Source organism: Capricornis sumatraensis, chromosome 2 (genome assembly GCF_032405125.1).
Source record: "Capricornis sumatraensis isolate serow.1 chromosome 2, serow.2, whole genome shotgun sequence".
NCBI lineage: Eukaryota > Metazoa > Chordata > Mammalia > Artiodactyla > Bovidae > Capricornis > Capricornis sumatraensis.
In genome coordinates, this window is record NC_091070.1 from 92,765,776 (window position 1) to 92,793,245 (window position 27,470).

General features: G+C 40.8%; 1 protein-coding gene across 2 annotated transcripts in view; it reads right to left on the reverse strand.

Annotated features, from left to right (window-relative positions):
• Positions 1 to 1,552: 1,552 nt before the first annotated feature.
• Positions 1,553 to 27,470, reverse strand: part of IQGAP2 (IQ motif containing GTPase activating protein 2) — a 307,112-nt gene continuing 281,194 nt past the window's right edge. For both annotated transcript variants that reach the window (XM_068966679.1, XM_068966681.1), the window contains exons 29-36: positions 25,285 to 25,387; positions 24,614 to 24,755; positions 14,420 to 14,507; positions 12,279 to 12,491; positions 9,680 to 9,840; positions 7,983 to 8,120; positions 6,170 to 6,278; positions 1,553 to 2,474 (exon numbers count right to left, since the gene is read on the reverse strand). In XM_068966679.1, coding sequence (XP_068822780.1) covers positions 2,361 to 2,474; positions 6,170 to 6,278; positions 7,983 to 8,120; positions 9,680 to 9,840; positions 12,279 to 12,491; positions 14,420 to 14,507; positions 24,614 to 24,755; positions 25,285 to 25,387 — 1,068 coding nt within the window. In that variant the 3' untranslated portion in view covers positions 1,553 to 2,360. The remainder of the gene's footprint in view (positions 2,475 to 6,169; positions 6,279 to 7,982; positions 8,121 to 9,679; positions 9,841 to 12,278; positions 12,492 to 14,419; positions 14,508 to 24,613; positions 24,756 to 25,284; positions 25,388 to 27,470) is intronic.

Sequence of the window (27,470 nt, forward strand, 5' to 3'; positions counted from 1 at the left end):
AGACCTGCGGGTTTTCACTGGGCACATGGCTGCTGAGTTACAGTTACAGACCTTACTGCCCAGTCTCTCCTGAAGCTAGTTGTGGCTATGTGTCTAAGTCTTGGCCAATGAAAGTAAGCAGAAACAACACATGGAACTTGGAACAAAAGGACTTGCCCTGGACCTCTTTCCCTGAATCAGTGACAAGGACAGAGCCCAGTGCCAGCCTGTGTCCCTGTAACTTTGAGGACTGCTCGCTTACTACTGAGAAAACAGACTCCCACCTTGTCTCCGTCACAGGGTTTGGAACGTGTGCTCACAGCAGCCACTCTTGAAAGGGAGTAGAATATGTATCTCTAGTAGAGGAGTACTTCCAGCTGGCTAGTTTTGAAAAACAGCAGATATAGGAGAAGCTCTGGAAACCAAGCAGTTACTCTTTTGTGAAAGACATTTACAAGGGAAATCTCCCGATTACCTCCCATAACTGCTTCCCTCCCTCATTGTCTTTTGTCTTTAGCTGGAAATTTAAGGGGGTGGCTTGGGCTATTTGGGGGAGTTACTCATTTTACCTGTGTGTCTCACATGTATGTAGGATGTATAGGAGTTATTAAACTTCTCTTTTTCTCCTGTTAATCTTTTATTATGGGGGTGTGGTCCTCAGCCAAGACCCTGAAGGATAGACGGAAAATTATTTTTTTTCTCCCTATAAACTGTATCCTACATAGTACAGGTATAGGTGTATTACAGTTGACCCTTTAACCAATGTGGGGGTTAAAAGCCTCACTCACCCCCCCTCCACGCAGTCAAAAATCTGAGCATTAACTTTTGACTCCCCTAAAACTCAACTACTAATAGCCTACTGTTGACCTGAAGTCTAAACAATAACATGGGTGCACGCTCAGTAGTGTCTGACTCTTTATGACCCCATGGACTCCCCCAGGCTCCTCCATTCATGGGATTTTCCAGGCAAGAATACTGGAGTCGCTTGCCATTTCCTTCTCCAGGGGATCTTCCTGACCCAGGGATTGAACCTGTGTCTCTTGGGTCTCCTGCACTGGCAGATGGATTCTTTACCACTGTGCCACCTGGGAAGCCCCTTACCAATGATATAAACACTTGATTAACACATATTGTTTATCTTATATGTATTATATACTATATTCTTATAATAAAGTAGCTAGAGAAAAGGTTGTTAAAATCATAAGGAAAAGACATTTACAGTACTGCACTGTCTTTATCAATATTGAAAGTCTGTCATCTGTTATAAAATAATTTCTCAGTACCTATATTGTCTTATATGTTATAAAACACTGTAGATGTTATACAGCTTATTAACACTAGGTATCAAAACTAAAAAGATGTCAAAAAGAAATTCATATTTTGTTTAAATTGTCTATTGAAAAAATTCACATATAAGTGGCCCCACACAGATCAAACCTCAGATTGTTTGAGGGTCAATGGTACTTCTTTTCCCCAAAGGCCCCATCAAGAAGCTTCTCCTACTCACTAAATCATCTGGATTTATTCAGACAAAAGGCAAATTAATGTAATTCAGTAACATTTATTTTACATAAAGCAATTTTTCAAAGAATACATTTAAAAACTATCCAGATACTGATCTTATTGCATTACAAAAACTTGAGAGGCACAATGGAAATATTCAAATAGATTGTGAGGGGTGGAAATGGGGGCCTTCGATCGCTGTTCATGGTATTTGTTAGTCACTTAAAGGCTCTGGGTCCAAGAGTCTTTACCATGAGGCAGTAGTGCACTTCATTGAGTAGGAATAAATCACATAAAATATATACCTTTGTACAGAAAGTGTAATTGTACTGTCACTTTCAATTACTTATAAAACTCATTTTGAATTGCACAAAAGTTCTCTTTAAAATCGATAACTCCCAGGAGGCAGGGCTTAGAACCAAGTTATCTGTCTAAATAATTCATTACAAATAATTCAGCTTCCATTTCTCCACAGATCAAAACAACAAAAAAATCTATGAAGAGGTACATTATTCAAACGGGACATTTAAAATTTTTATCATAGGAAAATAGGTTTACACATTTGTCCCTAGTCAGCTAAAATTATCCCCCTACTTTAAAACAAATCCCAGAATGTCCAAAGATTTAAATCAGAGTACCCATACCACAGCACAACGTGGCAGTGTTTACAGGAATTCATTTTGTGTCTCATTCTACTGCAGTATCAGATTACCAGAAAGGCACATGGGTACATTCTTCAGAACAGTTTTGGTCTTAAAAAAAAAAAAAAATCACACGTGTATAAGCAGTGATCTCAATCATGTTTAGAAACAAAAATACTAAACAGATTCATTTCCTAATCCAGGTGATACAGAATCCAGGAGATTTCTGCAGGCACTTCACTTCCCGTAGAATTTCTTGTTCAGCAGGTATATGAGAAGGTTTACATTCACTTTAACTTTATCAAACATTTTCATCACAGCTACGCCTTCATACTGCATCTGAAGTAAATCCTGCAATTGCAAGGGACACCGATCACAGCTTCAACTTGACGTTTCCCACATTTAAAACACATTCTAGAGGAATTTGTTGACAAAAATAAGATTCAGTTGACCTAAGGACCTCAGCAGGGATTCTTATACTTCAGTGTGCATGGGAATCAGCTGCTTTATTAATGAAACACAGGCCAGTTAACACAGAATGCTGGGCCCCACCCCCAGGAACCTCTGATTCTGGAGCTCTGGGGGAGGGCCCAAGAATTGGCATTTTAACAAGTTCCCAAGGGGTGATGATACTGTGGGTTTGGGTGCCATAGTTTGAGAATCACTCATCTCAATGAAAGAAAACAGATTTTTAGAACTGATAAGGACTGTATGAGAGAAAACCAATACCATTAACATTAGATATATAATTAAAAGTTTAATTTTAATTGAAAAACTCAAGACACAGATGTGACAGCAAGATGAGCCAGTGTTTTCTAAAGTGAGAGTCAGACAATTCACTGAGGAGCAAAAAAGAATATTAGAAACTCCTCTTTATTTTTTTCCCTTCATTCCTTAAGCATTCACATTTTCTGTGTATTTTATAAAATAAATTTTGAGTAAAGCGCCAAGTGCATGTATACTTTATAAATAAATATGTAGAAATGGGGAGAAATGATCTATTTATTGATGAAAATTGTGAGACTGACATTTGGAGACCAACGGACAAAGCAATTCCTCCTGATCTAGACAGACTACTTGGGTTCCTGTATATTCTGTTCCTCATCCTCAAGCAAGGTTATCACTCTGTGTTTCATCACTGCTGTATAAACAAAGAAAAATTAATAAAATTTCCTTCATTTATAAATTAATCATTGGTTCACACCAGTCACACCCATGAGACTAAGCAGCAACATTTTATAATAACACAGGACAGGGGCCCTTCCCAAACAGAAGATATCATTCCTGAACTGCCCTAGGCTCAAACCCAGGTCTTGTTTTCCTGCTTCTAGTTCTGAAAATGTCTTGCTTCTTAATGATAATACCTTGTGTCTACAATGAGCACGGCCACCTGCAGAAGTCTTTGAGAGAACGTGGGCTCTTGCCAGCTTCCTGCTCCACTTTCTCAATTAGCTCCAATTGCACTCAACTAAAACCCCTCCATTATTTAGAAATGCTTCTGGGATGGAAATGCCACAGGGAAGTGAAGTTCTTTGATCAAGAATGCTTTTGACTATTAAACAGGGGTGGAGGTTCACTTTTCCTTTGGGACAGGCATCATCTGTTAAAGTCTTGTGGAAAAGAACGAAACCAACATGGTTCAGTTGAGAAGGAATCATGTACAGAGGGAAATTAGCTGGGCCCCTCCATGTGGGGAATGGAGGATCTCTGATCGAACTCGTGGTTCAAGACCAGATTTTAGTCTTAGCTCCACTATTTGCTAGAAGATTGCAACAACATATAACCTCGCTGAAGTTCTGTTTTCTTGTGCATAAAGTGGGGGTTGACACTGCCAACTCCACAGGTGTGTTCCTGGGTAGATGAGATCAAGGAGTCTGCAAACCCTTTGTAAGCCACTCTTGTCTGGTCAGGATCAACTGGAATCCTGTGAGACAGGCAGTGGAGCAGAGCGATGCAGGGTTTGGACTCCAGGGGCCCCTTCCATAGCATGCTTTCTGAACCTCAGTTCTTCATCTGGGAAAAGAAGAATGCCAAGGCTGCAGCCCTCCATAAACACCAGCCATTATCTGTATAAGCAGAACCCCTTCATGTAAGTCATGCCTTCCTGTTATGTACATGGCCTCAGGATATAATCTTTATGAACCAAGGAAAGAATGGGTTGAAGAAAATCTAGACACATAGAGTTAGAAGGAATCTCCCTTTGTCCTTTTAGAAACGAAGTCCTTGACTCACACTAAGGACCTGCCCAGCATATTTCTCTTTCGTAAAATTCACTTCATCCTAGAACTGTCTAAAAGCCATATGTGACAAGACGTCTGACTTTATGTCTGACAATCATTTTATACAGGGCTGGCTCTATGGGCATTCGATCTGCACACAGTCCCCTGATTAGACAAAGGGCCTTGCACTTAATGTTCTGCTGTTACCATCTTGAAATTCTCACCAATTGTGAGTAAGAAGCTCTGCATTTTCATTTTGCATTGAGCCCTGAAAATTACATAACTGGTCCTGACGATATACATGAATGATTGAAAAAATCTGGAGCATATTAGCCATCTACAGATAGCTCAGGAGTAACATTTGACAACTGTATGTCTTAAGTGAAGGGCGTGAACAGCTAATCCTACTATGGAACTTTAACAAAGGAGCAAGTGAAGCTGGATGTTTGCACCCATGTTAAAAGGAAGTCCTGTGGAATTCCCAAGGCGCCTCTAAACAGGTGTCTCCTGGTCATTGGTGATTCATCTGTTCAGTAGATGTTGATTGGCCTTGGGTCATTTCCTTCTTGACAATCCATGATATATCTTTGCTTTAGAGAAGAATCACTAACCAAAGCACATCACTGCATTCTTTTCTCTTCCTCAATTTATCTAAATGTTCCATGGAGTGAGTCAAGACGTTCAGTTCAATTTTTAAACAGATACATTTAGTGACCTTTAAAATACATTAGAAATCTATTTACTTAAGTATACTTTTCAAAATTACATAATATCTTCAATTTTCTCCAATTTACTCCATTATCTCAGTGTCTTTATCAAACCATTTAGCTTTTTTTTTTTTCTTTCTTTTGTTCTTTAAGCTTACAAGGAATGCCAGACAGAAAAGAAGGGCGCTGGTATTTCACCCCATGGCTTAGGGGTGGGGGTATAACCTCCTTGATCTCAGCCACAGGTCAGGCAGGCAGTGAGCCTAGAACTTATACCATTCCCAGTGGTTTATCATGATGATTCATGTAGATGCATGCAGAATACCTGGGAACCACTTTACAAGTAGTTTGGGGCCCAAGTAAATAGGGGTTATTTCTATTTAAAACCTCATACAAAAGAGAAAACTCAACCACATCTCTAAACTGATCTAAAGATCTCTAAGGATCTAAACTGATCCTGTGCTAAGCATTAAGAAGTTGGAGTACCTAAGTGTTTGCTGCAAACACCCTCCACTTTCTTCTTTTTTTCTTTTGGTGGCACAAACTATTTTCTCAGTTTCTATTCAAGCATATTTGGCTTAAATGTGATTCTTATTTTAAAAAATAGCAATAATTCGGACTGCAAACCTCACTTTTCTATTTATAGCCATCTGTTTTGCACAATGTTTTTCTTGCTTGTGATCCCAAAGAATTAACAAAGAAATTTAAGAAACTGATGTAAAAATAATTCTAGGAAGGAGAAAGAAAAGGAGAAACGAGATCCAGAAAGTTTCAACCCTGGGTATATGTTATCTTAGAAATGCAATTTCCTAAGAAAAAGAAAGTTTCCAGCCTTTAATCAATAGCTCTGAATACTGTTGTGTATATTATTCTTTTCTCTAAGTTTCAAAATGAAAACATGGCTTAGAAAAACTCAATGCTATGGTTTACCATTTAAAAGCAGTTTAAGTTCCAATAATTTGAAGAACCATAGCTTTTAAAAAATCATTAATACTTAAAGACAGGCAAATAATCATGGTACAGCTAAATGCCATTGTTTGTCAGGAAGAATGCAAGCAAGGGAAGCCAAGAATGACCCCCTTTATGAAACTCCCCCCAATATGCAGGAATTCCAGCTTACCTGAATATTGAGCTGAACCTTCTCCATCTCAACACCCAGGAATTTTGATCTGACATCGAAGATACCCACATCTTCAGTAGACGAGATATCAAATGTAACATTTTTAAACCTAGTGAAGAAAGGACCATTCACACATGTGGAACTGCAAATATATGCTTAAAGCTGAAACGAATGGAATCCTCACTCAATCCCCTCAGCGAACAGCCTGCTGGGAAAACCCCAAGTAAGTTACCCCAAGTCTCCCATCATCTTTTCCTGATTTGGCTCACGGGAACTAGGAGATCTGTAGCCCGTAGAGCACTGGAGTAGGGGCTTTGTTACAAAAGAAGGGCCAAATATGACCCTAGGTCTTAAAGAGCATAAGATACAGTTGAAATTACATGAGATTCACAGAACTGTAAGTGTTCACTTGTATGGCTGACAGGAGGTTAGTTGTTTAGATGATTACTTTCATGGCAACTTCAAAGGAGAAGAAGCGTTTTCTCTGAGTTGGTCTGAGTCAAAGAGAAGGTAGGATGGAATAAATGGAAGGGAAGCCAGGCCTTGGAGGAAGCAGGAGTTACAGAGACCGCACGCAGTGAGCCTGGCCTCCCACAGTGGGAAAGGGAGTGATGGACCGTAAGAATCTGGTTCTTTAAAACAGCGACCCCAAGAGCGCCTGGCGTGGCGCCTGGGAGGAGAGTGTCTCCTCCACTTCTAATACACACAGTAACACTGCTGCTGGAGAGGCTCTGACCCAGGCAAGGCACCATCTGTGGCTTTCAAATTAGAAAAGTCCTGTGTGGTTTTTTTTTTAATATTTATTTTCATTTCTTTGGTTGCATAGGGTCTTAGTTGTGGCATGTGGGATCTAGTTCCCTGATCAGGGATTGAACCCAGGCCCCCTGTAACGGGAGTGCAGAGTCTTAGCCAATGGACCCCCAGGGAATTTTCAGAAAGGTCCTGTTTTGCAACTGTAAATAACTCTCACTGAGCAAGACCAAAGGTCAGACTGTTGTTGTTTTTTTTAATTCAACATATTTGTTTATGCCCAGCTACTGTCTTCTCCCAATTATGGAAGGGGGGATGCTGGACCATGTGGCAGGAGACATATCCTTGCCTTTTATAAAAGGAACTCATAGAAATAAAAGCTGAATTCTGTGGTCTTTCCTAGGCTTGAAACCCTCTGAGGCTGGGGATGGGGGTGTTTGGCTCTAAGCCTGGGTCTCTACAGGTCCTAGCACAGTGCACGGTGTCCCAGAGCACTCAGACCGTTACTGCTGAATGAATGAGGGCCCTGGGTCATTCAAAGCCACATCGCTCCAGCTCCCTGTTTGCCTTTAACAAAATTAATCTATTTTTTTCGGAGCTAGGCAGCAACGGTTTCTTTCTTGTCTTTAAACCTAAGGAAATACAAATTGATAGAAACAGTAAACCATTTGCTTTGAAAGCAGGCAGAAAATAGCACACTGAGTAAAATACCAAATTTTTAAATCCCACTTTCTTAAAAAGACAAAGCAAATAATCTACTTTTGACAGTGCTTTGGAAAGGCAGCCTTGCATTCTCACCGCTATGACTCAGTACTTTTGGAGGGAAAGGCGAGGCTGGCAAAGCCATGGGAAACTCAGCCTCTCGATCAGTGCCAGGCCTGGTGGGAAGCCCAGAGATTACAATACGTGTGTTTTCTCCTGTCATCTGAAATCAAGGGGAAGCCCTGATAGACCCAGTGAAGCTTTCTTCAAAGGCCACAGGAAGCTGAACTAACGTGAGTCAGATCTGACGTGCATGATGAGAGGGGGCCTGTGTTCTGTGCAGATTCTGGGTGCCACTCACTGGTTGGCCTGAAGATCGTCTATGTCCAGGAGGACGCCCTTCTCCTGCAGCTTTGCAGCTGTGTACCGCACTGGCCTCGCCCGCTTCATCCCTCTGGGTTCTCCTTTTCCATCAAGTTTAATTGATCTCCGAGTATTTCTGGCAACATAAGAACAGACAAGGTGGCAAACTCAGATGTTCCTGGCAGCACAGCGGCCAGGGGAGCACACCCCCGTCCACCCCTGGCCTCCAGGTATGGAACCTGGGCAACTTTATATTGTGTGATTGTCAGTGACAACCATCCCTGCACAGTGAAATCTCCTACTGAACTGGTTAAGGGAAAGCTATTTTCAATGTGACTCAAGTTCGAATTACAGACGAATATGCTTCATAACACTTGCACTCTGCTGTCTCAGGGGTAATGGACCACACGGCTCCATTAAGTCACTTTGCAAGCAGCTGAGGTGCCGTGAAATGAACTGTGTACACACTCCTAAGGGAAGGGGTCATTAAAAGTGTTTAGTTTAACAAATTTAGTTTATTTAACAAACACTAGATGGCCATCCTTCTTCCAAGTGCTTTCTAAATACTGCCTCACATTTACAGAATTAACCTTTCCATTGTGTTCCAAAATACATTCCTCTGTTCCACAAGTATTCCATTTAGCTCTCATTACAACACGTGTGAGGCTGGCACTCCCAAATCCCACTTAAAGATGAGAAAATTGAGACTTCAGAGAACACCGGATTGGTTCAAGATCACACAATGTAAGAGAGAATCCCAATCTATCTCATTTGACTGCAGAGCTTATAAAATGCCTTGCTGTAGATGCAGTAAATATGTAAAGAAAATCTCTCACAACTTTATTTCTACTATATATTAGCTTGACCAACTTTCTTCCTCACAGGAATAGCATAAAAGTAATTTAAAGCCTGCAAATGAGTCAGAACTAGTGGGGTCCAGATAAATGAGGTTTAAACTCGGTTATATTCCTCCATCAAATCTTCTATGATTAATGCAATTTACTTTTTTGTACAGTACCATTTTTTAATGTCAATTTGACTACAAATATTACATAAAAATAATGAATTACATATTTAAATGGGTAGTTAAAATTTGATTAGGATTGACCTTATCCAGTGATAAGAATAATTATGAGCAAAGAATACTCATTAAAATTGCCTATATTGTGGGAAAAAAAACTATGATATGTGTGCTAATGGGTAATAGAGAACTGACAAATTTTGTCTTTTGTGTCAACATGACTTTTAAAAATCAATAAGCAATTAAAAATCACTAAGCTGCACCGTGCAATAGCAAGTACCTGGCTTTATCAAGCATATAAATACTGTTTACTGTAAATATCCCCAAGCGTAGCTTTCTTTTTTTTTTTTAAATAATAGTGTTTAAAAGACACCTTTGACTAAAAAAGAAGGAATAATCAAAGTGCTTTCCCAAGTGTTTAAAGTTACTTGATTGAAACACAACAGGGTAAAACTAACTTTAATGCCAGTGTTTATAGAGAATTAACATGTTTCTAAATTCACTCCTGACTTCTTAGCTCACAATGGTGAATCATAAAATTGAGATTCTAGTTTTTGGTTATGTAATAAATCAAAGTTTGCTACCAATCCCAACCTGAACAGCCCAGGATTGTATATGAATTGATACCTTGTATAAATCATGACATTACAGAAGAAGATATGATTTCAACTTACTTTCTTTTTAAGTTGTCTAAACAAGTCTTTATATAAGTGTCATAATAATTAATTTGCTCTTCAAAAAACGCTGCCTTCTTGTTAAGTGCATTGAGCGTCTGCTGAAGTTTTTCCAGTTCAGCTTTTCGAAGCTTACGATGGATTCTTTGATTTCGAATATCCTAAGGTAAAAAGGAAAAAGGTATGAGATTGAAGCAGGAGTGTGCTTTATAATACTGCCCCTTTAGGACAAGAAGATCTAGTACTAAAGTCACTCTTTGTGACTGTTACAACAGTTGGGGCTTCCTGGGGGCGCAATAGTAAAGAATCTGCCTGCCCATGCAAGAGAGTCAGGTTAACACCCCTAGAGAAGGAAATGGCAACCAATCCAATGGGCAGAGGGGTCTGGCAGGCTACAGTCCATGGGGTTGTAAAGAACTGGATATGACTTAGTGACCCAATAACAATAACAGTTTATTTTAGTTACTTCATTTTAAACTTTCAGCACCCAAATGTTCCCTTTGTACTTTAGAACTAGGAATGTCCATATTTTACTTTGAGATATAAAGTGAAAGTGAAGTCGCTCAGTTGGGTCCGACGCTTTGCGACCCCAAGGACTATAGTCTACCAGGCTCCTCCGTCCATGGGATTTTCCAGGCAAGAGTACTGGAGTGGGGTGCCATTGCCTTCTCTAGATATAAGGTTGATGGAAAAGCAAAGAAGCAATTTTAGAGTAAGCATACTAGGGTTTTAAAAAGTACACAAGCCAAGACTTTAGCAGGAGACAATTTCCTCAGAATGTTTTGAATTATATATACTTTGAAGAGTGCTTTATCCTGAAAAGTATTATATTTCATCATTACATTAATTTTCTTTTCTTTTCTTTCTTAGCTGTCCTGCCAGGATTGTGGGATCTTAGTTTCCCAACCAGGGATCGAACCCTGGCCCTCAGCAGTGAAAGCTCAGAGTCCACCAGGGATGGCCCCATTTGTAAAATAAATTTTTTAAAAATATACTTTTTAATCTGAAAAATAGTTTCCAACATTTGCACAAACAACAACTGGGGTCTCAAGACTGAACAAATTCAACATGGATAACTATTAGTTGGATTTAAATGGAGTTCCTAGAACATGAAGTTGGGTCAAGCTGCTTACAGCTTGCAAGAGACATGGTATAAACGTACAAACATATAATTCTTTTTTTTAAAATTCTAATTGGTAAATTAAGAAAATGTTTAAGAAAAGTGCCAGTTTCTTATTATTTTTCCTCTGTGGACAAATTAAAAACCATTCCTTTTAAGTAAGAATTCGTCATTAATTAGAATATTTGAGGGGATGCTTTCATGATAGTTTTTTTCTTTAAGACAAAAGCCTCAATTTCTCTACTGTACATTCCCTACGAGAAGTATTTTCCAACCCAGAGTTACAGAAAAGGCACCACTTCCCTTGAGTCACTCAGGCTGGGAGGAATAAGCCTACTGCCAGTAATGGCCATAAGTTTCCATGGAAGAATAAAGCTGAGTCCACTTCCCTTTCAGAATTCTTTTTTTTTTTTTTCCCCCTGATCATGTAACTGTCCTTAACCTCCAGATCCGTTTTAGTTTGCATGTTTGGACAAAATAAAACAATGAAAAAAAAATTTTTAACCCAAAATATATACTTCCTTATCCTTGGCAAACAGATCGAGCCTTTTCCTGTGATGTTTCCTTGCACTAATTTGATATCCTTTTCTCAGGAAGTTTCTCAACTGTAAAAATATGGGATGAGAAAACAGAAACTAACTTTTAAGTCTGAACTGCATTCAGGCTAAACTGACTAGAGACAAATTCTCAGGGACACAGAGGTATCATCTCAGTGGCAGATCCTATGGGCAAGAGGATTATATGACAACTTGAGTTATTACTCAAGAGAGAACTCTCCTAGAAGTGTCACTTTTAAAATTAGTAGGTGTTGTTTAAAGCAACAGATGAAACTCATCTATTATGTTTCCTAACCGTTGATGTCTGGTGCGTTTCAATTCTTCTGACAACTTGGGGGAGTTGCGCCTGAACGCTCAGCTCAGTGTCCTTAGCTGTGTCCAACTCTGTGCAACTCTACAGACTGTAGCCTGCCAGGCTGCTCTGTCCACAGGGGTTTCAAAGCAACAACACTGGAGTGCGTTGCCATTTCCTCCTCCAGGGGATTTTCCCAGCCCAGGGAGTGACCCTGCATCCCCTGTGCTTCCTGCACTGGCAGGCAGATTCTTTACCACTGGGCCACCTGGGAAGCCCCTTAATTGGGGGCAGTTGTGGTTATTCTCTGTTAAAAGTCATCAACTGCTTTGAAACCTTAAAAAATCTGTAATATTGAGGAGGACAGGAACCATATGTATATAACTATGAATCCTTCATGTCACCTACTGAGTCCCAGCATGTGAGCAATGATTAGCACAGACAGAGGATGAGATGGTTGGATGGCATCACCGACTTGATGGACATGAGTCTGGGGGGACTCCAGCAATTAGTGATGGACAGGGAGGCCGGCGTGCTGCGGTTCATGGGGTCGCAAAGAGTCGGACACGACTGAGCGACTGAACTGAATTGAACTTAACGCAAAGCAGAAAGAATACTCTTCCCCACAACCTTGGCAATCTTATTGAGAATGTCTTGGTATTTGTTTTTGGATGACACGTGTCCAGTCTGTTCCAATGTCCGAAGATTCCTCTGGATTTTCCTCTTCTTCTGCTCGAGGGGCAGCTGCGCATCTTCAACCATAGACAGGCTCTGCTTCATGTCTTCAGGAGTCCTGGAATCTAAAACCGCACGGGTCACCATGTCTGAGGCATGATCTGTCTCCTGGAAAGGGAACATCAAGATGTTGATTTATCTCTGATGTCCTGACCCCACAGGTTCAGAAGCTGCACAAGGTAAACCAACATCAAAATGAAAGAGGTCCTCAAGCCAAGGTCCGGAGACCTTAACCACATGTTCCCCAGGGGTTTTGTGGCAGGTCTTTGGGGAGGAATTACTTTGTTTTCCTAAAAACCAGAGCAGTGGTGGCAGGCCTACCCTGAGCAAAATTCTAAATCGTTATTTAATGGTTAATGTGACAAGTTATCTTAGTAACAGATGTATTACAAGGGATAACCAGCATTTTATAATTCCCTGGATGGAAGGATTTCAGTATTGGATAGGCTAGTCCAGTTGAGAAAATTAAAACTAGATTATCCATTAAAACGTGGCCACAGGAACCCCGGAGATCCAGAACCCAGTTAAACACTCACACACGAGCCATATTTACAGCCATTCATAAGCCGTGAAGGCAGGCAGAGACCTTTGTCCTGGAAAGGCAATCATTCTCCAACTATGAACTCTGAGAAATCTGCAGGGTTTCTTTGAACCAAAGAAATTAAGAGTACGCTAGCACAAAATATGTTTCCAAATAAATGGTGAGTAAATGAATGAATCAAAACAGTCTGGATAGTTTGTTTAAAAAAACTATACAAGAGACTAGTGATCTTCACATGTCACTGTACTAGAAAATTGGTTGGCATAGTAGACAGAGGCTAAGACTGTAAATGTTATTACACACAGGAAAGACAGATCCACCCGGAGGATACAGGAACAGTAAGCCAGGTCAGTAGGAAACAACAACGGTAGCAGCCAACGTTGCTGAGCATTTAGTATATGACAGATATTTTTCTACTCACTTAACATGTTTCAACTGAGTTACTCCTGAACTGGGTGCTATTATTATCATTCCCATTTTACAGTTGAGGAAACTGAAGCATAGAAATATTTCTAGGTGCCTAGCCTTACACAGTGAGGAGGTATGGAGCTACATTTGATTTTGGAAGTCTGCACTCTTAGTGACTATGCTACATTTGGGGGGAAAGAAAATATTCTGAAAAAAATATTAAGAGTTAAAATTCTCATACTCAGTACGATACTCTACCCACTTTGGCTATATATACTTTTATTAAAAACCATGACATAACGATTTCTTCACAACCAATTAAATTAAGAATGATTCAGGAAAATCATGTGTAACCCAGCTAAAGTTCAAAAAAGTACAAAAGTACAAAGAGATAACTAAATTGATAATCTTGTTAGCGTTTGTTTAGGGAGTGGCAATCATTGAAACTCAAGCAATAAAACTGAAATTAATTCAGAACAAACTAAATAATGATACACTTTAAAGGATGCTGATAAAAGTTTAATGCAAGATTGTTATGAAACTTCATTTACACCAGGATAATGGTGCTCTGATCTAATGGACTCAAGACGTTGGCTTCCGAAGCATTTGAAAAACAGTTTTAATGAGTAAGGCACTTGTTCATTTCTTCAAGTCGGCAAAAACACAAAATATGAAAGGTATTTTTCTATATCCTGTTGACCAGAACAATTCCTTAAGTGACTTATCTGCCTATCCACGGCAATGAGTAGTCTTCATTTTTAAGCAGTCCAATTTTTTCCCCTTTGTTCCCTACACTCACTGTTCAAAATTTACCATGAACATTCAGAGGCTCTGAAATACCCAGAACTAATCTTCTAGTCTAGGATAAGATTATTTAGTATAAATTCAGTGCCGTATTTTCCTATTTCATTTCTGTTGATATTCCATGGATTTTCTATATAATTGAAGTCAGTTCACTGAAAGTTTTACTTCCAAACTGTGTCAGACAGTTTCTCTGAGATAACAGCAAACAAGTGGCACAAAGATCTGTTACTAAAATCAACACATATCTAAGGTACTTATTATTTACACTCTAAAGGTCAATTACCTGTTTTGTACTTGCTGGTGTCTCTAAGATCTCTGTCAGTGTGCTTCCTGGTTGGTTCCGGATCACGTCAATGATCAGTTTTTTGGTCCTTACAAAACAGAGAAAGGAGAGACAGGCTTTCAGATGGCAGTCTTGATGCACAAAAATGTGTTTCTCCTGAGGCAGTGCAAAGATGAAGCTTCAAAGAGAATCCTAAAAAATGAAAGCGTCTCGCAGAACTTCAGGATGTCTGCTTTAAGGCTCCCCAAAGTTTGTGAATGCTTGATAATCAAAGTCTGGGTTTTATATGCTTGAGGCCATCAGATTACAGGGGCTTCCCAGGTGGTGCTAGTGGCAAGGAACCTGTCTGACAATGCAGGAGACGTTAAGAGACCCAGGTTCGATCCCTGGGTGGGGATGATACTCTGGGGGAGGGCATGGCAACCCTCTACAGTAGTTTTGCCTGGGAGTCCCACGGAGAGAGGAGCCTGGTGGGCTACGGCCTACAGGCTCACTCAGAGTTGGACACGTCAGATTACAATGTCAGTATCCTGGGCACAAGTGTGTTGTAACTACTTTCTCGTTTTCAATTTCATCTGCGCTTTGGGGCCATGCTGTGGCAGCCAGTGGGATCTTAACTCCCCAACCAGGGATGGAGCCCGTGGCCCCCGCAGTGGAAGCTCGGAGCCTCAACCACCCAGACCATCAGGGAAGTCCCCCTTTTCTTCTTTTCAGACTGAGACTACTTTCTGATGACCAGGAGGAACAACTGGGCTCATCACTCTGGAAGGAGCAGCAATAATATCTAATGTCCTGACTTTAATAACATTTAAACTTCTGAGCCTGTTGAAAACATCATAAGCTACTGGGAGCCAGACCAGCTGTTACTGCTGATGCTCTAAGAATGTTATGAAACACTGTGAAGGCCAGTGGGAGTGCAAGTCCCGTGTGGGCTGTGAAGGCTCTGGCTGCCGGATGACTCAGCAGCCTGGAGGAGAGGTGGTTGGGAACCTCGGATCTGGTGGTGGGACTAACCCATCGGTGAAGGTCCCTGGCCTCAGGTGGGAGAGAACAAAAGAGCTGCTCGATAACAAGAGCTGGAAACCCACTCTGTCAGTGCCAAAACTATGTATTTTTTCATATGTGTTCTTTAGGATAATCAGCCATCCTTTCCCAATTAAAGATCAGGTTATGTAACTATGTCCTAAGACTTTAATGTAAAAGGTAAATGGTCAAGTATGCTCCCTTTTACATAAGCAGGAACATTATTGGACACTGTGTCCCTTAAAAAAAAAAAAACGGAACATAAACAGAAGTCGCCTTAAATTACAAACACGTCTAACCAACATCTGAAGTTTCATTCTTGTTGCGCTGAAGCTCAGTTCCTCTCAAGGCATTACATGGTATCACGGGATGATGAATTTCTTCCTCAACTACAGCAGGAAATATTCACACAGCATGAAAGTCGGAAAAGGAAAAGGAAACATCATTCATGTTTTGAATCCCCAGGACGGGGAACTGCTCCCAAAGGACAAGAGGAAACTCTCAAAGGGAACTGCAGATATATTATTCTTGCAAATAAGATAAAATCCAACAAGCCATCTGTAACCACTATTTTTCTCCTTTCTTATTTAAGTCTGTATGAGAACAATGATCACAACCATTTCCTCTGGCCCATGAGCTTTCACTGGGGATTTTCGAGCTGTCTGGGAATGCACAGAGAAATGTTGCCCCAGAGTCAGAGGTGGACACACAGCTCATTCCAGCCATGTGCGAGACAGCCCTGGCTCCTGAGAGCCAAGAATCTATCATCTCCTTCCCCACTCGGCTCCCCACTCCAGTCATCATTATAAACATCTTAAATGGAAACATCCGGTTAGAAACAAAAGCTCTGGGTGATTTTAAAAAATGTTAACACTTATTTGAAATAATATTCTAGGAATGACTGCTGATATATGATTCCAGAAAACTCTTTAGAGAAGCTATCTGAGGACCAGCATGACCAGGGTCACTCAAATGTGCCCTCGTAGGGACAGAGAATGTTTATCTGCTCGGGAGTGCCTGGAGGACAAACTGTCCACACAGCCTTTCTCTTGAAATTCTATTTTAGGTCAGGCTTCTACTGGAATCTATTCCCAAAGTTTCACCCCAGACTTCTTACATGTAAATAACTGTCCAGTTTCATGACAGAGAAATCACTCCCTCGCCCTGCAGTATGCCTAATGGTTAAAGACGCTGGAGTCAGACAGATCTAAGGTCGAACCAGGGAGCTGCCTACTAAGTGTATGGACTTGTGCAAATGATAAAGTCCTTGGAGGTGTTTTTTCTTTTTTTTTTCCTTCCTATTTACATAATGGAACTCTCTCAGGACTGAAACAAAGATGCACGTACATCCCCTCCTTAGAGTCTGACGTGTAGTCAGCATTCGCGTGGTCACTAAAGCATCGAATGCTGCCCACGATGACAGCCACTGGTCATAGGTGGCCAGTGGGCGCTTGACACATGGCTGGTCCACACTGAGATATGCAGTAAGTGCCAAACGCACACCAGATCTGGAAGGCTCAGCATGAAAATGGACTGCGTCATTTTGCTGTCGTGCAGTCGTGCAGTCGCTCAGTCGTGTCTGACTCTGTGATGCCATGGACGGCGGCGTACCAGGCTTCCCTGTCCTTCACTATCTCCCTGAATTTGCTAAAACTCATGTCCATGTTTGGAAGGCTCATTATGAAAAAATGGAATGTGTCATATACCACTAATAATTTTTTATGCTGATTCCATATTGAAGTAACAATATTTTGGATATATTGGGGTAAATTAACATATTAGAATTAACTTCACCTATTCCTTTTTAAAAAATGGCTTCCAGAAAATTTAAAAGTACCCGTGTGGCTCACATTAAACCCTCTGAGATACACAGCACTGGAGCAGCCCATTCCTGAACACGAAGCCCACTCAGAGAGGCCTGCCTTCCCAGTGCAGTCCACTCGCTGGACCCAGTGAGTCACAGGATGTCAGCGCTGAGGGGGACCTTTGGGCAACAGTCCAATCCCTGGTTTTATAAATGAGTCAGCTAAGCCCTAAGGAGCTCCACTGTTATAGAAGCTTGCATTCTGTTTTCTAGAGTTGCAGGGAACAAGCTGAATTCCCTTTCCTCATCATCAGCCCCGCACCAACCTGCAGAGGCTGCCAGGACCGTCTTCATCCCTTCTGCTACCACTGCTCTTTTTCCCAAGCGAAACCCCTCAGCTCCTTAAGCCTTTTCACAACAGGAGTTAGAGAGTTTCTAGTCCTGCCCACACTTCAGTTAGCCAACAATTTATGCCACGTTCCCCCACCACCACGTTAATGCAAACACAATATGCCGGATATGGTCTGACCAGCATGAATCTACTAGTTAATGTTTTGGCCCCATGGATGTTCAAACAACAGGTGAGACAAGCTGATCGAATCAAGGACTCTGCCTTCTTCCCGGAATGAGTAAAGTTAAGAAAAAATGAAATACACCAGGGAGTTTATTTGTCATAGCTCCACTCAAATCCCACGGTCAATAAATGAGAGTGCACGGTGCTTGTAAACTGGTGTGGTCCCTTAGGTTTGGCCATTGCATTCAAAGGGTGTCTGTTATTATACCCTGGCCAGGACCATTCCTGAGCCTGCCAGTCTGCCACCTGCCTTACAGTGTGCCCAGGGTTGAAAAGGAATTGGTGTTGATGGAAGCTAAAAATCAGGTGATTACACATTTTTATCACCAGGCCTCAAATCCCCTTAGCCACTTAACTGCTCATGCCAGTTTGGACCAAAACCAAGGAAATCTTTCAACTGGATGACAGATGCCTAAACTGAATTATGTGATAGAAAAAAAATTCTCAAGAGATAACAAGCACTCAGGCAGTTAAGTATGAGTAAAAGCCACAAACAATGCTTTCTACTTATACACACATACTTCCACAGAAACACAAGCTTAATAAAGGCCAAAAGGATCACATACTATAAGTTAAATCAAAAGTTATAATAAGAGGGATTTACAACTGTACAGTTCTTTATAATTTACAAGGTGTCGTTGTGTGACCTCATTCACTCATCAGAGCCCTCCTGTCCCCATCCCCTCCTCTCCGTTTAATGGATAAAGGAAACAAATGCTTAGGTGATCTGATCAGAGTCCAGCTGCTAATGTGTGAGACTGGGGCTGTAATCCCGGGTCTTTCTAGGATTCCCCAGCCAGGCTTTTCTGTTTGCTCTTTTAATACCACCATGCTTGGTAGTGAGGTGGTGCAGTAGTGAAGAATCTGCCTGCCAGTTCAGGAGACTCGGGTTCCATCCCTGGGTCGCGATGATGCCCTGGAGGAGGAAATGGCAATGCGCTTCAATATTTTTGCCCAATAAAATCCCATGGACAGAGGAGCCTGGTTGGCTACAGTCCATGGGGTTGCAAAGAGTTGGACAAAACTGAGCGACTGAGCACATGCTTGGTAATATTTTCAAAATGGCAATATCCCAGACTGACACTGCAGGCAGATTCTTTACGAGCTGAGCTACCAGGGAAGCCTGTTTCGAAGTGTACATTAACTGAATATCAATGGCCTGTGATATAAAGCATGTCAGCGACTAGCTACTTGCTTCCCATTATCTTAGAATTTAATTTCCTCACCTCAAAGAGAAAGACTCAGATTAGACAGTCTCCAAGCCCCCCATCAATGACATCTTTTATAATTATCTGTTAGTAATAGATTTTGAAATATATGCGTAAGGCATAATGTATTTGGAACTAAGGCTTGCTTCACATCATGGAGTGAACTCTACCGACTGTTTTGGGCAACACCCAAATTCCGCTTCTGAAGAAGGCTACGTGGTCAATCTTCCAGTTGTTATCCACAATGAGCACTGGCTGTTTAGTGAAGGGCTCCGCCAAGGCTAGGATCTCAAAGTATGCCCGGAGGAAGGCTTTCAAGACCCTAGAGGCCAGTGAATGCAGTAAATTACTGAATCGACTAAAACACTGGCCCAATAGTCTTTTTTAAATAAATGGAAAAGTTGATCTGACAGTTCCAAGGAACCCCAGGCAGCCAAAAGAATCTTGAAAAAGAACAAGCTGGAGGATTCATACTTCCCAATTTCAAAACTTACTACAAAGCTACAGTGATAAATGTAGTGTGGTACTAGCGTAAGGACAGACACACAGATCAATGGAATAGAGTTCAGAGTCTAGACAAACCATACATGCATGGTGGATCAGCTTTAGACAAGGGTCTAGACCATTTAATGGAGAAAGACTAGTCTCTTTAAGGAATAATGGTGGAAAACTGGACATCCATGTGCTAAAGAATATTTGGGATCCTAACCTTCCACCACACACAAAAATTCACTCAAAAGGGATCATAGCTGTAAAAGCTGAAACTATGGAACGCTTGGAAAACACGTAGAAGTAAATCTTCATGATCTTGGATTGCGCAATGAATTCTCATATGACACCAAAAGCACAACAAACAGCAAAAAATAGATAAACTGCACTTCGTTAAGTTAAACAACTTCTTCTACAGAAAAGGATTGTACCAAGAGAATAAAACAGACAACTCCCAGAAGGGGGGAAAATGTTTTCAAATCATATATATGATAGGGATTTACTATCCAGAACATTTAAGAACTCTCACAACTCTGCAACAAAAGGTAAAAATCAAGCTTAAAAATGGGCAAAAAGCTTTAACAGACAGTTCTACAAAGAAGACATAGAAATGACTGATAAGCACAAGGAAAGATGCTAAACATTACTAATCATTAGGGAAATGCAAGTCAAAACCACAATGAGATACTACTTCATGCCCACTAGGATGGCTATAACAACTAAACAAAACAGAAAATAAATTTTGGCGAATTATGGAAAAACTGAAACCATCATACCTTGTTGGTGGGAAAAGAGTCTGGTGGTTCCTCAAAACAGAACTACCATATGACCTAGCAATTCCACTGCGAAGTATACACCCCAAAGAACTGAAAATAAGTGTTCAAATACAAAGTTGTGTATAAATATTTGCAGTAGTACTATTCCCTATCACCAAAATGTAACAACAACCCAAATATCCATGATACTATGGTATATCCATACAATGGAATATTATTCAGCCAAAACCACACTCAATAAAGGAAGCCAGATGCAAAAGGCCACATCTTGTATAATTCTAATTATACAAAATTTCCAGAATAGGCAGGTTCATGGAGACAGAAAACAGATTAGTGATTTCCAGGACTGGAGAGCAGGGTCTGAAAAGGTACCCCAGAGATGACTATTTAAAGTAGGGGGTCACTTTGGGAGTGATGACAATATTCTGGAACTAGATAGTAGCGAAGCTTGCACAACATTCTGGATGTATTAAGCGCCACCAACTTGTACATTTAAAAGGTTAGAATGGGGGACTTCCCTGGTGACCCAGTGGCTAAGATGCTACGCTCCTGAGGCACGGGGCACGGGTTCATCCCTGGCCAGGGAGCTAGGTCCCACATACTGCAACTAAAGATCTCGCACGCTACCATGAGGACAGAGGATGCCACGTGCCGCAACGTAAGACCTGGGGCAGCCACATAAATAGAAAACTAATACTTTTGGAAAGAAAAGTTGGAACGGGTAAAGCAACCTCATTCCAATAAAAATTAATTTTAAAAAAGGTTAGGATGGTAACTTTTACGTTGTATTTTACCACAAAATGCAAAAGTAAATGCATGAAGCCGCTGGCTGGCTCCACTCTGTATGGGGACTAAAGAGCAGACAGTACTTGTGTCCAGTGCACTGTGGGGGAGATGGGCGAGGCGGACCCACACAGGGGCTGAGAAGGCTGAAGAATGCACCAGGCCTTCCTGGCCAGGATGTACTGGTCCCAACAGGGCTGACTTCCATGGTTTCGCTTTCAAAACGTGAATTTCCCAAATTTGCAGAGATGTGGAGACTCGTACTCAGAAATGAGTATAAATATACCTGATGTTCAGGCTGTCTGATATTTGAGACCATCCCAGTCATGATCTTCCATTCGTTAATGCCAGCATTTGAGCTGATTGCATTTAGAAAATGGCGTTCAAATACCAGACAAAACTAATTATGAAAAAATTTCCTCCTCTTACTTCTAAAAGACAAAGCTTATGAGATCATAGGATAACTGGCCTGATTGAATTTCCATGGTGGAACCACACCATCTGTGTCTCCAGTTACCTCTGCAATTGGCACACGCTCAGAGGGGCCCAGGGAGCGGCCTCCACAGTCTTCTCCCTTTTTGATCCGTTGCCCTGTCCCAAGTTTTCTCCCTGCAAGTGCAATCTGACTTGGTCACCAGTAGTTGAAAGCAACGGTCTTCAACTCTAATGAGGCCAAGGTTGTGCAAGAGTCCTGCAGTCTGTCCTGGGTCCTGCAGATGAGCAGTGCTATCCATCACACTGCAGACCCCTGAAGGCAGGCACTCTTAAATGATCTACTCACCAGGTCCTCAACTTCAAGCCCAGTGCCATTGACACAGGTTGAAACTCAAGTATTTGGCTATCTGAACAACCAGAGCCTTAGAGATAACTGGAGCACAAAATAAGCAAGCCTAGCAGAAGAAGCACATATGTATGTACTGCAACATAGCACACTGAGTTAAGCGTTTTGTTTTTTTTTTGCCATTTTCATGGGATTGAATATCTGGAAAAAAATCAACTAGAAATGAGTGCTGTCTGAGGAATGTCAGTGGCAGAAGAGAAAGCTCCTGCTGCCAATGAAAACAACCTCAGAACTCAGGACATGTAACTTGGCAGTCACATGTAAAGTATTATTTAAATGTCTATTTCCTTTTGCCCCTGTTTCCCACTTCCATTTTCTACCTCAGCCCAATGTACAACTGTTCTAATGTGCTAATACAAATCCATTTGATTCTATTAGTTCTTAAAAACTGTATGCTGGGTGAGCCCCTGGCTTTGGTTTATGACATTTCAGTTAATGGTGGTGGACTGTTCTCTCTTACTCTGAATGTAAAGGGCTGATGTACAATGTCTTCGAGGCCTTGACAGAAAAAGCACAGTATTAAGGGTATGAAAACTTCATGTGAAATCTTCAAGGACAGGGAGTTGACTATAAATAAAGTCAAAGTTGGTCAAGCTATCTAGGCTTAGTTTAATAGAAAAGATGTCTAATAAGTCAGAGAACAGCATTATGTCTTACTGTGTGTGACTTTTACGTTAATGCTTTCTACCAGAAAATAAATTAGGTACAAGGTATTTCCTTGAACTTCCTTGTTCTTTTGACCCCTGGAACAGTTATTTCCTTTCAGCTACCTGAGGACTATCATAGGCTGATTTAATCATGTCTTAAAGGGAAGGACTCAAATTATTACCAGGAAAACTAAAAAACAAGATAAGCTTTAGAAAATATTATAATATTTAGGTCTCTCAAATTATAAAGACTCCATTATTCCTGGTTAGATTTTTGATGGATAAACACACTGTTTTTCAATATTTGGGCTTTCTTGGTGGCTCAGTGGCAAAGAATCTGCCTCCAGTGAAGAGATGTGGAGATCCCCTGGAGAACGAAAGGGCTCCCCACTCCAGGATTTTTGTCTAGGAAATCCCATGGATGGAGAGGCCTGGTGGGCTACACTTCATGGGGTTGCAGAAGAATTGGATACAACTTAGCGACTAAAACGACAAACAACATTTCAATATTTAAAAATGACTTGAAAATTTAGTCCAATTTGAATTTGCACGGTTTAAGATGCATAATTGGGACTCCCTGGTGGTCCAGCGGTTTAGAAAAAGTGAAAGGGTTAGTCTCTCAGTCACGTCTGACTCTTTGTGACCCCACGGACTGTAGCCCGCCAGGCTCCTCTGTCCATGGGATTCTCCAGGCCAGAATACTGAAGTGGGGAGCCATTCCCTTCTCCAGGGGATCTTCCCAACCCAGGGATAGAACCCTGGTCTCCTGCATTGCAGGCAGATTCTTCACTATCTGAGCCACCACAGAAGCCCAGTGGTTAAGAATCTGCCTGCCAACGCAGGGGACACCGGATTGATCCCTGGTCCAGAAGATCTCACAGGCCGTAGGGCAACTCAGTGCACACGCCACAACTGCTGACCCCAGACTCCAGAGCCCACGATCTGCAGCTACTGAAGCCGTGTGCTGGAGCCTGCACTCTGCGACTAGAGAAGCCTGCGCTCTGCGACTAGAGAACGCCTCTGCATAACAATGAGGACATACGGATGGCTAACAAACACATGAAAAGATGCTCAACATCACTCATTATCAGAGAAATGCAAATCAAAACCACAATGAGGTACCACTTCACACCAGTCAGAATGGCTGCGATCCAAAAATCTGCAAGCAATAAATGCTGGAGAGGGTGTGGAGAAAAGGGAACCCTCCTACACTGTTGGTGGGAATGCAAACTAGTACAGCCACTATGGAGAACAGTGTGGAGATTCCTTAAAAAATTGCAAATAGAACTGCCTTATGACCCAGCGATCCCACTGCTGGGTATACACACCGAGGAAACCAGAATTGAAAGAGACACATGTACCCCAATGTTCATCGCAGCACTGTTTATAATAGCCAGGACATGGAAACAACCTAGATGTCCATCAGCAGATGAATGGATAAGAAAGCTTTGGTACATGTACACAATGGAGTATTACTCAGCCGTTAAAAAGAATTCATTTGAATCAGTTCTGATGAGATGGATGAAACTGGAGCCGATTATACAGAGTGAAGTAAGCCAGAAAGAAAAACACCAATACAGTATACTAACACATATATATGGAATTTAGAAAGATGGCAATGATGACCCTGTATGCAAGACAGGAAAAAAGACACAGCTGTGTATAACGGACTTTTGGACTCAGAGAGAGAGGGAGAGGGCGGGATGATTTGGGAGAATGGCATTCTATCATGTATACTATCATGTAAGAATTGAATCGCCAGTCTATGTCTGACGCAGGATACAGCATGCTTGGGGCTGGTGCATGGGGATCACCCACAGAGATGTTGTGGGGAGGGAGGTGGGAGGGGGTTTCATGTTTGGGAACACATGTAAGAATTAAAGATTTTAAAATTTAATAAAAAAAAAAAAATTGTAAAAGAAAAAAAAAAAAAAAAAAAAAAAAAAAAAAAACAATGAGGACCCAGTGCAGCCAGAGATATGTACATAGAGGACATTTCTTAAAAAGATGGGAAAATGGAAATGTGTGCTCTTTAAGCCCCAAACTTACTTGATCATGAGGCTTTGGCCATCTATAGCTTCACCATCCCCTATGTCGTACTTGCTGGTCAGGTAGAGGGAAATCTCAGTTTTGGAGAGTTGATTTAGTGTGTTTACCTTGTCAGGGTCATTAGGGTCAACAGCTCCTTCCCCTGCAGAATAAAGCACTGTTATTTTCCAACTCACTGATTGTGACAGTGGCATCAACAATGGAAGACAAAGGTTCTGTAGGAAACATGGGGCTTGGTAGTTGAGCAGGAGATCGTGGTCATCAGAGAAAACCACATTCCAATATCCTTACAGTGGCTTTTAAAAATCTTTAAACATTAAAATAGCACGGGACATTGATATTCAAAATTTGAAAAAAATTACTGAAAGAGAACTGTCAATAAAAGACATCATTGGAAAAAATAACAAGGAGCTTTTAGTAAATTTTGCTCTTTTTCTTTATGATTGACAAATCCTTTTTGACATATATAGAGCTTCAAGAATACTAAATTGCTTTATAATTGAGCATACTAAGACATGCAGAGTCCTTCATGTAGAAAGGGGCTGGTGTAGCAATTATCCTTTAAATGAACCTGTGTATTAAATAAATCAGATTTTTTGATCTAGGATAGGAAAACCAACCAACCATCCAACCAACCAACCAAATACAAACCAGAGGGAAGACGCCCTTACCAAGAAAAGACTCCACATTAGGGACCTCTTCCAGCAACTCCAACAGCTCATTCAGTAAGTCATTCTTTTCAGGTGCAATCGCATCTTGGTGTTCCAACAAGAGCTTTACGCAGAAAGCAACACACAGACAAAGACACAAGTCAATTCTCGACGGCTACCATATTTACATAGTTCTCTTCCTGACTTTTCATGATAACTTCCTTCTGATATTGCTTGAATCTTAAATTCAAGTCTGACATTTATTAAAATTAGAGACCACAGAGAAACCAGTTTGCATTTTATGTTAGAGGCAAGTGCATACTCTTTATCAAGAAAATGTAGTTTTTATGAAAGGTGTTCATAGACACTCTTTCAGCAAAATCTTCAAAATCTGTCAAGAGGCAGTCTTCTTCCACCTAAACCCTGTGGTTCTTCCACATTTATATAAAAGGTCAAAGTTGAGGGATAAATTAGGAGTCTGGGATTAATATACACACACTACTATATATAAAATAGATAACCAACAAGGACCTACTGCATAGCATAAGGAGCTATACTCAATATTTTGTAATAACCTACAAGGGAAAAGAATCTGAAAGAGTGTATATATGTGTGCGTACATGTTAGTAAGTTCAGTCGCTCAGTCGTGTCTGACTCTTTGCGACCCCATGAATCGCAGCACGCCAGGCCTCCCTGTCCATCACCAACTCCCGGAGTTCACTCAAACTCATGTCCGTTGAGTTGGTGATGCCATCCAGCCATCTCATCCTCTGTTGTCCCCTTCTCCTCCTGCTCCCAATCCCTCCCAGCATCAGAGTCTTTTCCAATGAGTCAGCTCTTCACATGAGGTGGCCAAAGTATTGGAGTTTCAGCTTCAGCATCAGTCCTTCCAATGAACACCCAGGACTGATTTCCTTTAGGATGGACTGGTTGGATCTCTTTGCAATCTAAGGGACTATCAAAAGTCTTCTCCAACACCACAGTTCAAAAGCATCAATTCTTCAGCGCTCAGCTTTCTTTATAGTCCAACTCTCACATCCATACATGACCACTGGAAAACCACAGCCTTGACTAGATGGACCTTTGATGGCAAAGTAATATCTCTGCTTTTAAATATGCTATTGAGGTTGATCATAACTTTCCTTCCAAGGAGTAAGCGTCTTTTAATGTCCGGGCTGCAATCACCATCTGCAGTGATTTTGGAGCTCCCTCAAAAATAAAGTCAGCCACTGTTTCCCTGTCTATTTCCCATGAAGTGATGGGACCAGATGCCATGATCTTCGTTTTCTGAATGCTGAGCTTTAAGCCAACTTTTTCATTCTCCTCTTTCACTTTCAAGAGGCTTTTTAGTTCCTCTTCACTTTGTGCCATAAGGGTGGTGTCATCTGCATATCTGAGGTTATTGATATTTCTCCTGGCAATCTTGATTCCAGCTTGTGCTTCTTCCAGTCCAGCGTTTCTCATGATATACTCTGCATATAGGTTAAATAAGCAGGGTGACAATGTACAGCCTTGGCATATTCCTTTTCCTATTTACACACACACATATACATACATAATAATATACATATATATTCTGAATCACCTTTGCTGTATACCTGAAACTAACATAACATTGTAAATCAACTACATTTCAATAAAAAATAGAAAAAAAAAGTCAAAGCTGGGGGAAAAGAATCTAAAATAATGCAGAAGTCTCTTGACTAACATGGTAGCAAACTGCAAGGGAATTTCCGTATCTCCTAATAAAACTATAGTTATATTTTAAAAAATCAGCACTATTAGCTATTTTATTTTTTGGAGATGTTTAATAATAAACTTATTAAGATATAATTCACATACCATACAATCTACCCATTTAAAGTGTATAATTCAACATTTATTAGTATATTTCATAGAGTTGTGCAATCATTATCTCACCAATTTTAGAGCAGTTTTAGCATTTACCCCTTGTCCAAAGAAACTCTGTATTTTTCAGCAGTCATCTGAAAATAACCTTTTTTCCACAGATTTTCCTCTTCTGGGCCTTTTATATGTATATATATAATATATATATAATCATATATTATAATATATAATCATATATATATATATAATCATATAATATGTGGGCTTTTGTGACTAGTTTCTGCACTATTAGATATTTTAATCTGTCTGGCATTAATGATCTTTCATGGGTGGGGATGGCAGAGATGCCCATACATCTG